Here is a 15,243-nt window from a genome sequence, read left to right on the forward strand (position 1 = left end):
CTCCATTGGTAATGACAGCTGCTTTAGGATTTTTATAGATTGCTTTAATCCAAGCGGTAAAGTTCGGTCCCATATTAAGCTTGTCAAGTATAGAAAAAAGAAAGTTCCATTCAACCCTATCGAAGGCCTTCTCTGCGTCCAGTGATAGGAGCAGAGAAGGGCTCCGACTGGTGTCTAAATGATTTATTACATTCAAAAGTCTCCTTATATTGTCAGCAGAATATCTCCCTTTTATGAAACCTGATTGGTCTGGATTAATCAATTTAGGCAAAATATCTTCTAGTCTTTTTGCTAATAATTTGGTTATAATCTTGTAATCGTGATCTAAAAGACTAATGGGTCTATATGATGAACAATTTAAAGGATCTTTGCCACTTTTGTGCAATACTGTGATATGTGCTAGGTTCATTGATTGAGGGAGTATTCTTATGTATGTATCTTTTAAACCATTTGATATGACTTCCTTGAATCTGTGGAACAAGTTTTTGCAAAGAAACTAAATCTTAATTTTAATTTCTTTTTGAGTACCACTTTTTCCCTTTGTAGTGACCTCACCATTTTTGGTGGGTATAGCATTTTGTATTATTTCTAGGGGTGTAAATATTTGACCCCACTTCGATTCGATTGCGATTCTTCAGGCAACGATTCAATGCATTATGAAATCTCATTTGACCTCGATTAGATACATTTTCGATCAGTTAATTCCCACAAAAATGTTGAATACACAAATGTTGCTGGGGGAACTGATTCACTCAGCATGAATGGACTATAGGTAAAACGAAATCGGCCGGGGAAAAAAATGCATTACAAAAAATATATATAATCGATTCTAACATTTTAAAATCGATGCAGTTGAATCGTCACCTTAGGATCGATGCATTGCGATGCATTGTTACACCCCTAATTATTTCCATATCTGTCTGGCTACCCCACACCCAATACTACAACACTGAGCAGTACATAAGATAAGCAGTGTTCCTGACTCTAAAAAAGCACAGCTAATTGATTGATCAAAGCTAATTTGATCACATTGCTTGTGTTCGCCTTATGACATCATTGAGGAGAAGCAACTCTGAACAGCTTGTTTAGGCTCGTCCATCTGAAGACTGTAAGCCCTGTCCAAACTCCAAGGAGGACATTATGTAATTTCCCCCCAGTGCCTAAATAACATCTCAGACTGTCTAATCCAGGGGTTCTCAAACTTTTTTATACCACGACCCCATTTTATTTAGGATTTTATTTGGCGACCCCACACTTAATGTATCACGTATCTTTTAGACAGGCTCAGGGAGTGGGTGGGCATCTCTGGGAGCACTCTAGAATGGTTTGCCTCTTACCTAGGGGAGAGAATGTTCTTGGTGGCTGTGGGTCCCTTTAAATCTGACCTCGCCCCCCTCTCATGTGGGGTACCACAGGGATCTGTGCTACGGCCACTCCTTTTTGCCATTTATATGCTTCCTTTAGGCCTCCTCATCAACAAATTCACAGGCATTAAATATCACTGCTACGCAGACAACATACAGCTACTTTGCTCTTTCAAACCAAATAAGTTGAAGAAACTCAGCCATCTCCAGGAGTGCCTGCTCAGCATTGAGAGTTGGATGGGGAGTAACTTCCTCCAGTTAAATGCTGCAAAAACGGAGGTGCTGATCGTAGCAGCTGAGAAGACTGCAGCTAGTGTGGCCACCCACTTGGGGTCCCTCAAAGAAAACATACGCCCCCATCTGAGAAACCTGGGTGTTGTTTTCGACCAGGCCATGCACCTAGACAAACATGTCAAAACACTTACACGCACTTGCTTTTTTCACCTTAGAAATATTGCAAAACTCCGCTCCATCATATCTCACTCTGAACTAGAACTGTTCATGCATGCTTTTATTTCCTCTAGGCTTGATTACTGCAACTCACTTTTCACCTGTCTCACTAAATCATCCACAGACAAACTACAAATGGTCCAAAATGCTGCAGCCAGGCTACTCAACAAGGTCAAAAAAATCATGTCACATCACTCCCATTCTAGCATCCTTGCATTGGCTCCCGGTACACTACAGAATTCACTTCAAAGTCCTCACTTTTACTTTCAGAGCACTCCACAGTCGGGCCCCTATTTACATCACTGAACTCATCCGTCCCTAACTCCCTTCACCAACACCCGCTCACTCAGATCTGCCGATCAGCACCTCCTGGTGGTCCCCAGGTCCAGGCTTATAACAAGATCGAGCCTTCGAGGTGACAAGGCTCTGGAATGCCTTCCCCCTGGACCTGCGAACTGCCCCCTCAGAAAACTCCTTTAAAAAACAGCTAAACACATGTTCAGACAGGCTTTTGGTCATATATAGGCATCCTTTGTCCTCACTGTTCCTATAGTTTTTAGTTATTGACTGATGATTTTATTTAAATTATTTTAATTTAATTTAATTTGGTTCACTGTTTTAACTGCTGTCTGTTATTGTTGTCATTTATTTCACTTTCATTATGTTATGCTGTAGTGTAAAGCACCCTGTGCATTCGTGCTGTGAAGGGTGCTATATAAATAAAGGTCATTCATTCATTCATACTTTCAACATGGAATTAAGGAATATCTCAATTAACGCACACGTTGTTGAATTTGATCATGCATATTTATTAGAACATTTAATTACAGCACTATGTTATTGATACACATTTATAAAACGAGGCATATTTAGCCAAAATATGTTACCAGAACATAAAATAAAATAGAAGAAATATATATATTTTACTTGCCAATGCACAACCCCACTGTCACCTACCCACAACCCCACTTTGGGTCGTGAGTGTGACCCGTAGTTTGAGAACCGCTGGTCTAATCCATACAAAGACTAACCCTAAATAACATCTCGGACTGTCTAATCCATACAAAGACTAGGAATGATAATAGCTAAGAGTGAGGACAGGAAGGTGTTGAAAGGTTTCCTCTTAGCTTCTAGGAAAGCTGCTGTTTTCACAAATTACAGAGAGGGAAATTAACACCAGCCAAATGCCCTTGTGTGGTGTTGGGGTCCCGTTTTCAATGTCTACTAGAAGAGAAATCATACAATGAATATTTATTTTAACCTGAGACTTGTTAGCCTTGGCTAATCAATTTCCGTGAAGAACATTATAAAAGAACACATTTCCATTGAGTGCACACTTTGCACCCCCCCCCCCCCCCCCCCCTCTTACACATTTACATTACATACATGGTGTTCAGGTTCACTGGATCAGAAATTGTAGGTGAAAAATTCTTCACTTTTAAAGGAACATGCCAACATTATGGGAAATGGACTTAACGTTTTCTCCTCAGTCGGACAAGAAGATGGATAACTTCCTCTCTGTGCCTTCAGTAGAAAGCTATCCGGCTGCAAGCTAGCAACATTTACATTTAATAATTTAGCTGATGCTTTTATAAAGCAGTGTCAAACCAGAGTGCTACAGTCTTGAGTGCATAGTAGTATAGACATATTATCATAGTAGGTAGTAATATAGGCAAGGTAGATTCCTTAGTAGCTAAATGCATAATAGTAAAGTAAAGTAGCATAAATGAATGGAAGCGGATACGAACCACTAGCCTAGCTTAAAACTTAAAAAAAAATAGGTATTTTTGACCACAGCTAGGCTAGCTAGTCCGTATCGGATTCCATTAATTTATGCTAAGCTGGGCTAGTGTGCAGCCGGATAACTTTCTACTGAAAACACAGAGAGGAAATTGGTATCTATCTTCTTGTCTGACTCTGGGAAAGATGGTAAGCGTAAATTATATTAAAATTATTAAATTATTATATGTTGGCGTGTTCCTTTTAAGGCTTTTGGACCAGCCAACCCCACCTCCTGTTGGCGCATACAGTATATTATTAAGTGATGGTGGTCTATGCAATTTTAGAGGTAAGCATAAAAAACATTATGTGGGGCACAGCACTGCGATGCAACACGGCCGACCCGGGTTCGACTCCTGGACACGGCGGCCTCTAATTTTAAGGCGGCCCAAGAGCCCTTCCGCGTTTCTCTGATTGCCCGCGACGCCCCACGTGACAACGCCGCTGCGCGTCTGCCGCGGAGCGGAGCGGCAGAGCGGAAATAGGCTGCATTCTATTGCCATCTAACCTTAACCAACTCCGAAACAGCGCCTAAACTTAACCCTTCTAACCTTAACCAACTCCGAAACAATGCCTAAACTTAACCCTAACCTTAACCAACTCCGAAACAATGCCTAAACTTAACCCTAACCTTAACCAACTCCGAAACAGCGCCTAAACTTAACCCTTCTAACCTTAACCAACTCCGAAACAATGCCTAAACTTAACCCTAACCTTAACCAACTCCGAAACAGCGCCTAAACTTAACCCTTCTAACCTTAACCAACTCCGAAACAATGCCTAAACTTAACCCTAACCTTAACCAACTCCGAAACAATGCCTAAACTTAACCGGCGAAAGAATGCACGTTAAAAAAAAAGAGAAAGAAAAAATTGAAGGGATTCGAACTTGTCACCAACGCACCGCCTGATCCACAGCAAGGCGGCGAACCAGTTGAGCTAACCGTCGATGTTGAAAGAGGGGGAATTACGGCTGCATAATGCCGCGGCAGAGCCGCTCCGCTCCGCGGCAGACGCGCGGCGGCGTTGTCATGTGGGGCGTCGCGGCCAATCAGAGAAACGCGTAAGGGCTCTTGGGCCGCCTTTAAAGATTTAGCGACCCAGCGACCTTTGCCGAATGTCTTCCCCCATCTATCCTCATACTTTCTCTCTCTCTCTACTGGACTGCCCGAAAAAAAGAAAAAATAATATACCAAAAACATAAAGAAAATAAAGAAATAAAATAAAACATTATGTGAGCCTAAAGTGGAAAACCTTGGTTAGATGCATAATAAACCAAGACTGTTGTTATGCTATACAGTATACAGACTACAGTACACCACCCAAAGAGGTGCTCCAATAGGTGCTACTTTTTACCGGCTGCCGTCAGGATAAAAAAAAAAACGAGTGACAGTGTGCACCTGCCTCATTAACGTCTGACCCGTCTGGTTCCAGATGAACCCAAAGCCTCGTACCTGGGGAGGGAAGCAAGGGGCCAGACACGGCTCGCGCTGGGGCCGCCTGCACCTGGCCGATGACGCCCAGTCCGAGTTTGGCTGGTCCCCCATCCGCACGCGACGCAACAGTGACGCTGCCTCCGAGATGTCCTGCGCCTGGTGAACCAGGCAGACCACAAAGCATGGAGATACACGAGAGTTGAGTCTTATAGCTGTTGGAGATGTAACAGTATGAACATTTCATATCATGATTCAATATCATTGCGGTATAGGGAGGTGTAGTCTGATCACTTTAGTTTCCCCGCGTGGTCCACCCGTATAGGGATTTATCATTGGGAAAATGTATTATCGGCTATTGTAATAATTCTGCCTCATGAACATTGGCAAGCTTTCCATTTGTGCACAAAATGAGTTTCCTTCTATCACTAACATTATTGTTTAAGCATTTTTCGTTGAAATAAAGTTAGTTATAAGGTTGTTTAATTTGTAGTTAAAAAAGAACTACACACCAGTAGAACGCCTGTCATTCAGTGCTGCCATGCCAGAGTGAAGTGTAGTTCCTCAGTGAACGAAAACATAAACGGTGTCTACCTTTACGATTAATTGCGATTATTTTTTTTCACGTTGAGCTATAGACTGTGGATGAATACACACAGAAAGGTACACCATGCCGATGTTCAAGGGTCTCTTAACCACCCGTAGGTCTAGTTTCAAGTCTAGGGGGGGGGGGCGTGCTTTTGTGGTCGCAGCCCCTGACCTCTGGAACAGCATCCCCATGTCCATTAGATCTGCCCCCTCCATCTAGTCTTTTAAATCGAAACTCAAAACCCACCTATATCGCCTGGCCTGACTCACTGACTCACTTTGACTTTTGCCTTGCTTGTTGACGTGTTGTTTTGTTTCCTTGTCTATCTGTTGTTTTGTTTTTTTGTTTATTCTATACTTTTCTTTGTTCTCTTAGCTATGTGAAGCACTTTGGTTGACAAGTGTCATGTCTAAATGTGCTATATAAATACATTTGATTGATTGATTGATTGAATGTTCATGCTTTATTTGTTTTAAACGAGACGATTTAGAAAAGTGTCCATTGGAAATACATTGCGATTTCAAGAGGGGTGGACTGCACTGGAAACAGCAATGACGTAACCACTACACCTCCCTATTGTTAAAATGTGCTGAAAATGTAAAAAATAAAATAAAAAAGGATTTGATAAAGTTTCCCTGCCCTCAGCACTCTTATAAAAACCTAAATACGTCTACACTTCTGGAGCTTCTTAAAAGTCTCCAGAGCTCAGTCTGCATTCCGCCATTTTTTCATTGCAGAACGTCTTCTAAACACGCTTTAGCGATAAATACAATTTTAGCATTATTACTAATAAACAGGGAATTTTACCGTGGTTATCATTAAAACCGGTAACTGTTTCATCCCTAATATTAGCTGTTAATAATATTACTGTTAAAAATATGACTTATGAAGCAAACTATTGGAAACACTTTACTCTAGCACAAATACTGATTTAATTACCTTGGAACTATATTGTGCATAGGAACAAATATTTAACTGATTTGGAATTGGAGGTTAGCGGGTGTGTTGTTTGATTGTGTGTCCATGCGTCCTTTTTGTGCCTTCTGTGTTCTTTGGGACTCTGCTACGTTCACACTGCAAGCCTTGGCACTCAATAGACCTGTCTCAAACCCTGCCCCTTTTCTTGATCCTCCAATCACAGCTGTCGCTTACCTCGGACAAACTTGGTTTGTCCGAGGTAAGCGACAGTTGTGATTGGAGGATCAAGAAAAGAGGGCAGGGTTTGAGACAGGTCAATTCTGATGTATTGCTGTTTTGTTTGGCTGTTTCGATTTCGATTTTGCATGTGCAAATTAACGAATAAAGAAGATGGCCGTAAATAATTGTGACAAATGTCAATCTAGAGAGTGACTCAAAAGTAGCATGACTGCTCAGACTGAGGTCGCAAAAGATCACCCTGTATCTGATTTAGGACATATTATGACAGTGGCCCAAATCAGAATTGAAAAGATCAGATTTGATATGATTTGTGCCGTTCACACTGTCTGCTGTGGGCCACCTTTTCCTGCAGTGTGAACGTAGCCTTACTGAATGTGTCACTGGGAAGCGAAGTAGAGTAATCAGGTTTTGTTTTCTTTTTGTACACTATATAGATCTAGTAGTTTCTTAGGTACTTAATCAATGTCATTGTGCATTACCACAATATTTTGTTATGTTCTGTATCTGTATGTGGTTCTTGTGGCTGTCTTTGGGATGAGACTTTTTTTTTTTTTTTTTTTTATTATTAAACGTTTGAGCCACCTTAACTTGTATGGTCTGTGTCAATCACTCCTTGATTACCTACTGCAGATTCCCCAACATGAAAATACAGTTGTCCCCCAAGATTATGTTATTAGATTAGATTAAAATGTATTGTCATCATACAGCACAAGCACAAGTACAGTACAACGAAAATAAGTTTGGCATCCAACCAGAGTGCAAATATAACAATAAAGTGCAATAATATAAACTGGACTTTTTGAAGTCTTTATTCATCATGCAGTGACACACACATGAAATTGAGTCTCTGCGCTTGACCCATCCCGTCGTCCTTCCCCCCAAGGGCAGCCTGGAGCAGATAAGGGCTACGGCGTGGGGCCGCGCCCCGGGGACCAATCCAAGTGCTCCTGTTCGTCTTCGTGAGGGATGCGACAGCGTTAGCGATCTGTTGTGCATGTTTTTCCAGTGGGTTTATCTTATCGGGAGGGGAAACCCTTGCGAGCACAGAGGGGGAGAACATGCAAACTCCACACAGAGAGGCCCAGGAGATACCCCACCTGGGTACCTGGCAACGCGGAAACCTGTTTCCCAAGCGGGAATCGAACCCTGGACCTTCTAGCTGTGAGGTAACAGTGTTAACCACTACACCACCGTGCCACCACATATACAATGTACAGGTGATTAAACTGGGTATAAAATATATAAATTAGTACTACTACTGAATAATAGTGCTAATCAGATGTATGTACAGAGTATTGTTGTAGTATTAATATGTGTAGTGATACAGGTATAAAGACACATAAAGTGTGGATTCACTTGTCCAACCCCTGTTGGTGTGCATCACAGTCACGAAAGGGGCTAGTTATGTATGCCCTCTCAGTTATATTTGCCCTACAATAAATATAGTTACAATATATATAATCTAAATCGAATCTAATATATAATCTAAAAATAAATATATGCTCTGATGAAGTATACAGTTACAGTATACACATTTAAAGTGCGGTATGCATAAAGTACGTATGCCGTGATATAAGATGATCCTTTATTAATCCCCTTGGGGAAATTCAGGCATCATACTTATATATTGTCCTTTTAGGTGGGAGTCAGACACCCAGTGATGGAGGTTCCTAGTTGGATGTCTGGCAGCTGTCCCTGCCCACTGGTTGGAGCCTGATAGCCGCTGGTATGAAGGACTGGCCGAGGCAGCTTGTCATTATAATGTAGATTCAAGATTCAAGAGTTTATTCATCACATACATACCAGGGCATACAGTGAAATGCGGTTGGCCATGCCCGCTACGATTGTGCAATAAAACAATAGTAATAGTAGTAATAAAAATAAGATAACTAGAATAGACATGACAAATAGACATGTTAACAAATCACTTAAAGGCACTGGATCCTATGTACACTCCTATACAATGTGCAGTTCCCTATATGCTATACTTGCTGTTACTAACTATACTATGCAACAATCACAACAAGTTATTTTCTTAAAGTGTCCTTATTCCCTTCCTTTAAAGTGACCTTTTCTTGTGTGTTTAAAGTGACCTATGGTGCGTTTGTGTGTGAGCGAGTGCAGAATGTTGTGTTGTGTGTGTCTATGTGTGTGTTCATGTGTGCTTATGTGTAGAGAGATCAGTGTTCATTGCTCTGATGGCCTGAGGGAAGAAGCTGAGCCTTTCTCTCTGTTCTTGCTGCGTATATACGGCCGTATGTACTGCCAAATTAAGTATTTTTTGTATTATTCCAACACCTACCTTTCAAACTTTTATAAATCAACATTAATGCTTGAAAAAAGTGCCGTTTGTTTGATAAACGCTGCTGTGTCTTTGTAACAATTAGAGAGGACTGCAACATCAAGACTACTACTTGACCTTACTCCTAGAACCCACCTCACCCCTGCCCACTTAGACTACCTAGGATGGCTTAGAGTAGACGACAGAGTACAGCAACTTGCAATGGGCCTGGTCTACAAGATACACTATACGACTAAGGTACCCATGTACATGTCAAAATACTTCCCAAAGGTCAGTGAATACCACGACCACAACACCAGAGGGAGCTCAACAAATCATGTTAAACTCAGATTCGGCTCAAACAAGGGACAAAACACGTTTTGCAAATTATGTCACATCAATGTGGAACGCCCTACCCAAAGCTGTAAAGGAATGTGAATCCCTACCCACATTCAAAACCGCTCTTAAAGAGCACCTACGGGAGGCTGCAATTCAAAACTGGCCACCGTAAGGACAGTCTCCTCCCCACCGTATGTATATATTCTCTCCCCACCGTATGTATATTTCTCTCCCACCCACCCACCCCCTCCTAATGTACAGTCTCCTCCCCATCATATGTATATACTCTCTGTCAGGATCTATGGGTAACAGTACTGTAGGAGCCAAAGCTATATATTTAGGTTATTGTATTATATGAATGTTTATATGTTTATTTGTATAACCTTACATTGAAACGGCATTAGGAATATTGATTGGATTTAGATAAAGTCATTGAACCTTCTTATTTGTCATAATAGAACATTCTAGAACATTTGTGATGTCACAGTATGATGTCATAATCAAACATTCTACAACATTTGTGATGATGTCATAACCAAACATTCTAGAACCTTTGTGATGTCTGTTGACAGAATCCGGCTATAGGACGACAATAATGTGGTCAAGAGGCATGGTTTCTATCTTTAGCCTTTAAGCGGCGTGGTTTATTCATTCACATGGTATGAGCAGCAGCACATGATGTCTCCTCTCACTGAGAGGCTGGGGGGGAAAGAGGTAGAGTAGGAGGAGATATCTCTATTTATACTCGCCACCTGGTGGTGTCTTGAGTGGCTCCGCCTAGAGCGCCCTCTAGTGGAAACAGTTATATATGCAGTTAGACAGTTACTAACAATCCTACATAGAACCTCTGACTTATTAGCATACTGGATAACTTCTCCGAAAAACATTTTACAAAGGAAATAATAGAATCCAAAACATCAATAGAGTATGGCAGTCAATATTTACACATTAAACATGACCTTTGCAAATCTCTTCAATTTCTATTTGGAACAGGTTTCCTCATAGTGTCTGCTACCCTGTCGTCCGTTTGGACAATAAATCAGTGTCATTCTTTCTTCTCTGATGACAGATCTGATGAGATGATATTTTCTATATCGACATGTTTACATCTATGTCGGCACACTGGGTTCCTAGCAATCACAATGGTTCCCTGGTTGCCCTCATAAACAACAGTCTTCATATATACATAGTGTCCATCATTTTTAAATGATGTTGACAAAACGTCCCTCATCTTCAAAAACACAATATTCGGTATAGAGAATACATTCCAATTACCTACTACATATTAAGCAATATATTCATAATCTTATCTCCATCACTTCGAGCAGTTGTTCTAGACAAACACATTTTGCATTGTCATAGCTAGAAACATATACTCGGCTTCACAGGCTGATAGTATCACTGTGGCCTTTAAGCTCTAAACCCTTGCTGCCCTTTCTGAAACACAGCTGTTCGTCTGCTGCACCTCTGGGATAACGAAAAATATGTTTTTGACGTAGTTCAATGCTTCTCTGTGGGGTCAGCAAAATACTGTGACAATTTTACTCACTACAAAACATAGGTCAGGGCGAGTACAGGTTGTCTAACAAATGAGGCTACCCACAGCTTTTCTATACATCTCTTACTTCCGTCAAAACATCTCAGGATCTTTTCCACATAATTAAATCATTGAGAACATGGTATGTCATCCACCTGTGTATTTAAACATGGGATCCATTTCTGTATTTAAACATGGTAAATCATCCACCTCTGTACTTAAACATGGAATTAAACATAGGATCCATTTCAGTATTTAAACATGGACTCTAATCAGGTATTTAAACCTGGATTCATCCTCCTGCATTTAAGCAGTGTAGCCACCTTCCTTCAGTATTTAAACATGGAGTACCCTCCTTCAGCATTTAAGCAATTAGCTACAAACCATACTTTGTATTTGTCGTGGCCTTCAATACCCTCCTGGATTGAATACACCCATTTCCCTCCCACTGTCTGTCTGCCCTCTGGTAACTTGGTTGAATACACCCATTTCCCTCCCACTGTCTGTCTGCCCTCTGGTAACTTGGCTGGAGCAAAGGTGTGGTTGTCATCTGAGGACCTCATCTCCTCATCCCTTGCTCTCCCATTTACTTGATTCGGGGGACAATGTGACCTCTTTAAAGGTCGGGGGTACCCCACTGACTACCCTGTAGCAGTAATCAATGGTGGTAAGTGTACTGTCATCCTCGTCACTCCCTTTTCGGGCATAGTCTGTCAGATACTTTGGGGGTTTGTGTTCCCTTGAGGGATACCTCCCACTGCTTGGGGCACTAGACGTCACCCTAGGGTGCTCCTCGTCATCGCCCTCTGGGGGTGGCTGACTGTCTGCCTGCACTGCCGTGCTAAGTACACTGGGCTGATGTGTCTCTGTTTCTACACACCTTACTCTGGAGTCCAGCTCTGGCTCCTCTGTCTGTGTCTCGCTCTCACATGTTGTCTCTGTGACAAACTTGACTAGCATGTGTTTCTGCACTCTCCCTTTACCGGGATGATAAACTAGGAAAGCGGGGCTTCCCTTGTCGTGCCCTACAAAGAGACCTTTTAGACATCTGGACTCTGGCTTTCCCCTGTCCTGCAGGTACGCATAACACACTGATCCAAATCGGTGCATTCTGGCTAGATTACACTTCTTTCCTGTCAGTGCTGTATACAGGGTGGTGACCGAGTGCTTATTAAAGCACCTGTTTCTGGTTTAAGCGGCTTCTTGCACCGCATAATGCCGTAGGCTCTTAGGTAAATTACTGTCTACTAGCTTACACCTAGCCATTTCGAAAAGGGTGCGCCATTTCCTCTCTGCCACTCCGTTCTGGTGTGGGGGATATGGACGTGACGTCTTGTGTCTTATCTTGTACCTTCTCAACAGTGATTGGAACTCTCTGTTTGTGAACTCGGTTTCGTTGTCGGACCTCAAGCATCCTACGTTACCATAAGGGGCTACGTCTGCCAGGAATTTCTCCGTGGCCTGGAGTGTGTCACTCTTTGCTTTGAGAAAGTAAACAAACACTGCTCCTGTGCACACATCTGTAAAAGACTGTACACCTCCTATGGACTCGTTGCTTACTGGACCGGCTAGATCCGTGTTAACTAATGCAAGTGGTACCTTTACTTTTTCTGTGGGATTTCTGTTTCTCGTTGAGTAAACTTCCCCGTTTTGCACACTGCACAATTTTTGTCAGGTCTACGCTTTTCATCTTCAATGTGCATGCCTTCTGTCACTGCTTGAAGTTTCAGTAAATCCTCGTAATTACAATGACCCATAATCTCGTGCCATGTCTGAATATCATGACTGGCCATCACGCTACACATATCATTATTATCATTACACTTGTCGTTGTCATTACACTCCGTTTGCAGATAATATATTCTCTGGTACATCTTTATGTCAAACCGTGTACCGTCAGGTTCTACAAGATCATTTGTACCTTTATCGAAGAATACATTGGCACCGCTTGCAGTAGCAGCTATTACAGAGAATAGTCCTTGTGGGAACGATGGTACGTAGAGAGCGTTCTTTAACGTCACCGTACGCCGGCGCCCCCCACTGTCCATGAGGCATACCTGTGCGTCTCCTCTCTCTTGCGCCAACCCGTAGGTGCGCTTCCCGTCTGCCAGCTCCATGCTGTGCCTCTCCGGGTGGAAAGTGTTGTCAAAGTTCTTGAACCAACTCCTGTCGTTGATGGGACGACGCACCTGTGTCCACGATCAGTCCCCTCCTCTGGGCCCGCTGCAGCTGTGCCGGCCTGGCGATGCACGCTGTCCGCGCCCCGAAAGCGAAGTCTTCTTGTCCCGTTATTCTCCGGGCGTCGTCTCGATCTGTCTCACGTCGACCGTCGCTGCCATCGTGTCCGCTGCTGCCATCTTGTCCACAGCCGCCATCTTGTCCGTAGCCGCCATCTTGTCCGTGGCCGCCGTCTCGTCCATGGCCGTCATCTTGTCCATGCGCGTATCGCGCGCTCTGGTCGTGTTTCTTCATGCACGCATGTCTGTGTGCCCCGTGGATTTGCAGAAGCTACACCAGACAGTCTTTGTGCAGTCGCCTCTCCGATGGCCTTTCTCTCCGCATCGCCAACACGCCAGTTCCGCCGTGGTCCTGGTCCTCTCCCTTGGCGTCGCTCCCTTTACCACCCTCTCTCCCGCCTCCGCGGCGGCTGGGTGGGTATCTTCTGAGGCCTCGAAGTTTCTTAACTTGACCTTGAACTGTCCCAGCGTCATGTCCGCTGAACCGCGTGTTACCAGGAGTGTGAACGGTTTGTACAGCTCCGGTAGTCCTCTCATCATCATCGCCATCATTAGCCCATCGCTTGGTGCTTCTCCTGCACTCCTCAATGGCATTGTGATCTGCTCCGCTCTGTTGACGTATTCTGTCACAGTCTCGGTGTGCCCCTTCTTCAGGGCCGTTAGTGCTATTTAGAGGGCCACGACTCGGGGTCTTCCTCGCCCGAAGTAATGCTCTCTCAACACCTCCAGGCTTTCTCTGCCTTTTGTCTTTAGTGTCGCGGAATATCAGCCCCAAGCTGGTGTCGTCGAGCAGTGGCGCTAACTCACAGTACGCGTCTGCGTTACGCTGGTCGTCCAGGGCTTGCTCTTCCGCCGTCAGGTCTCCCGTGGGGGCTGTCAAGATCGTCTCCTTCAGTCCCGCACCGTGCATGCAGCATAGCATGCGCTCTTCCCAGAGCTCGTAGTCCTCTGCTTTTCCATTGAATGAGGGCCATTTGCTCCTTCCCTTGGTCACCATCCTCTTGGTTGATGGTAGGCGTAGCTTTAGCTCTTGTTGGCCTAGCGTCTAGCCACGCGGTGCTCCTGGCGCTAACCTAGCCTATACTTTAGCTAAGCTTGCTACCCTTATTATTTCGCCCCGGCGTGATCTGGGCCCATAACCTGTTGACAGAATCTGGCTATAGGGCGACAATAATGTGGTCAAGAGGCATGGTTTCTATCTTTAGCCTTTAAGCGGCGTGGTTTATTCATTCACATGGTATGAGCAGCAGCACATGAGGTCTCCTCTCACTGAGAGGCTGGGGGGGAAAGAGGTAGAGTAGGAGGAGACATCTCTATTTATACTCGCCACCTGGTGGTGTCTTGAGTGGCTCCGCCTAGAGCGCCCTCTAGTGGAAACAGTTATATATGCAGTTAGACAGTTACTAACAATCCTACATAGAACCTCTGACTTCAACAATGTCACTGTATGATGTCATAACCAAACATTCTAGAACATTTGTGTATCTATATATAGTCAACTATTCTCTGAATTCTCTCAAGATCTCATTGTGGTGGGCTGTGGAGTGGAGTGGAGATGGATTGATCGGCAACGGTGACATGAAGGGGAGTGACATCAAGTGGGAATTGTTGAGCCTTGACGAGTATAACTTGATCATGGCGAGAGCTCAAAAGGAGGCGCAAGCACTCAGGGAGGGGAGGAGCGACAGCGATAGGGGTGAGAATAGCCAGGGCAAAGGGAAGGAGTCGGGTGGTGACAGAATGGAGTATAGTGGGGAGGAGAGTGAGAGAGAAGGGTGGGAAAAGGTGGGGAAGAAGAGTAGGGAAAGTGAGGGAAAGGGGAGTAAGAGGAAGAAAGTGAGGGGAGATAGCTTGAGTGGTTCAGAGGATGAGGGTAGAGGGAAGGAAGTTGCAGAAGGGTTGAATGTAGTGGTGCGCTTTGAGGGAGAAGAAGGAGTTAGGAATATAGAGCCGGGTCAGCTGTCAAAACTCATTAGAGCACAGTTAGGAGAGGTGAGGTACGGAAAGGTGTTGGGGGATGGGAACTTGTTTATAGGGTGTGTAAGTGTAGTGCAGGTAGAGAAGGCAAGGGAAATGA

General features: G+C 43.7%; 1 protein-coding gene across 1 annotated transcript in view; it reads left to right on the forward strand.

Moving 5' to 3' along the window:
* The window catches only part of LOC311236598 (uncharacterized protein), a 30,356-nt gene extending 22,997 nt beyond the window's left edge, over positions 1-7,359 (forward strand). Inside the window, exon 4 of the mRNA XM_084324289.1 lies at positions 5,027-7,359. Within this exon, the coding sequence (XP_084180415.1) occupies positions 5,027-5,191 (165 nt within the window). The 3' untranslated portion in view covers positions 5,192-7,359. The remainder of the gene's footprint in view (positions 1-5,026) is intronic.
* The last annotated feature ends 7,884 nt before the right edge of the window (positions 7,360-15,243 follow it).

Source organism: Notolepis coatsorum (genome assembly GCF_963971535.1).
Source record: "Notolepis coatsorum genome assembly, chromosome: 11".
Lineage (NCBI taxonomy): Eukaryota > Metazoa > Chordata > Actinopteri > Aulopiformes > Paralepididae > Notolepis > Notolepis coatsorum.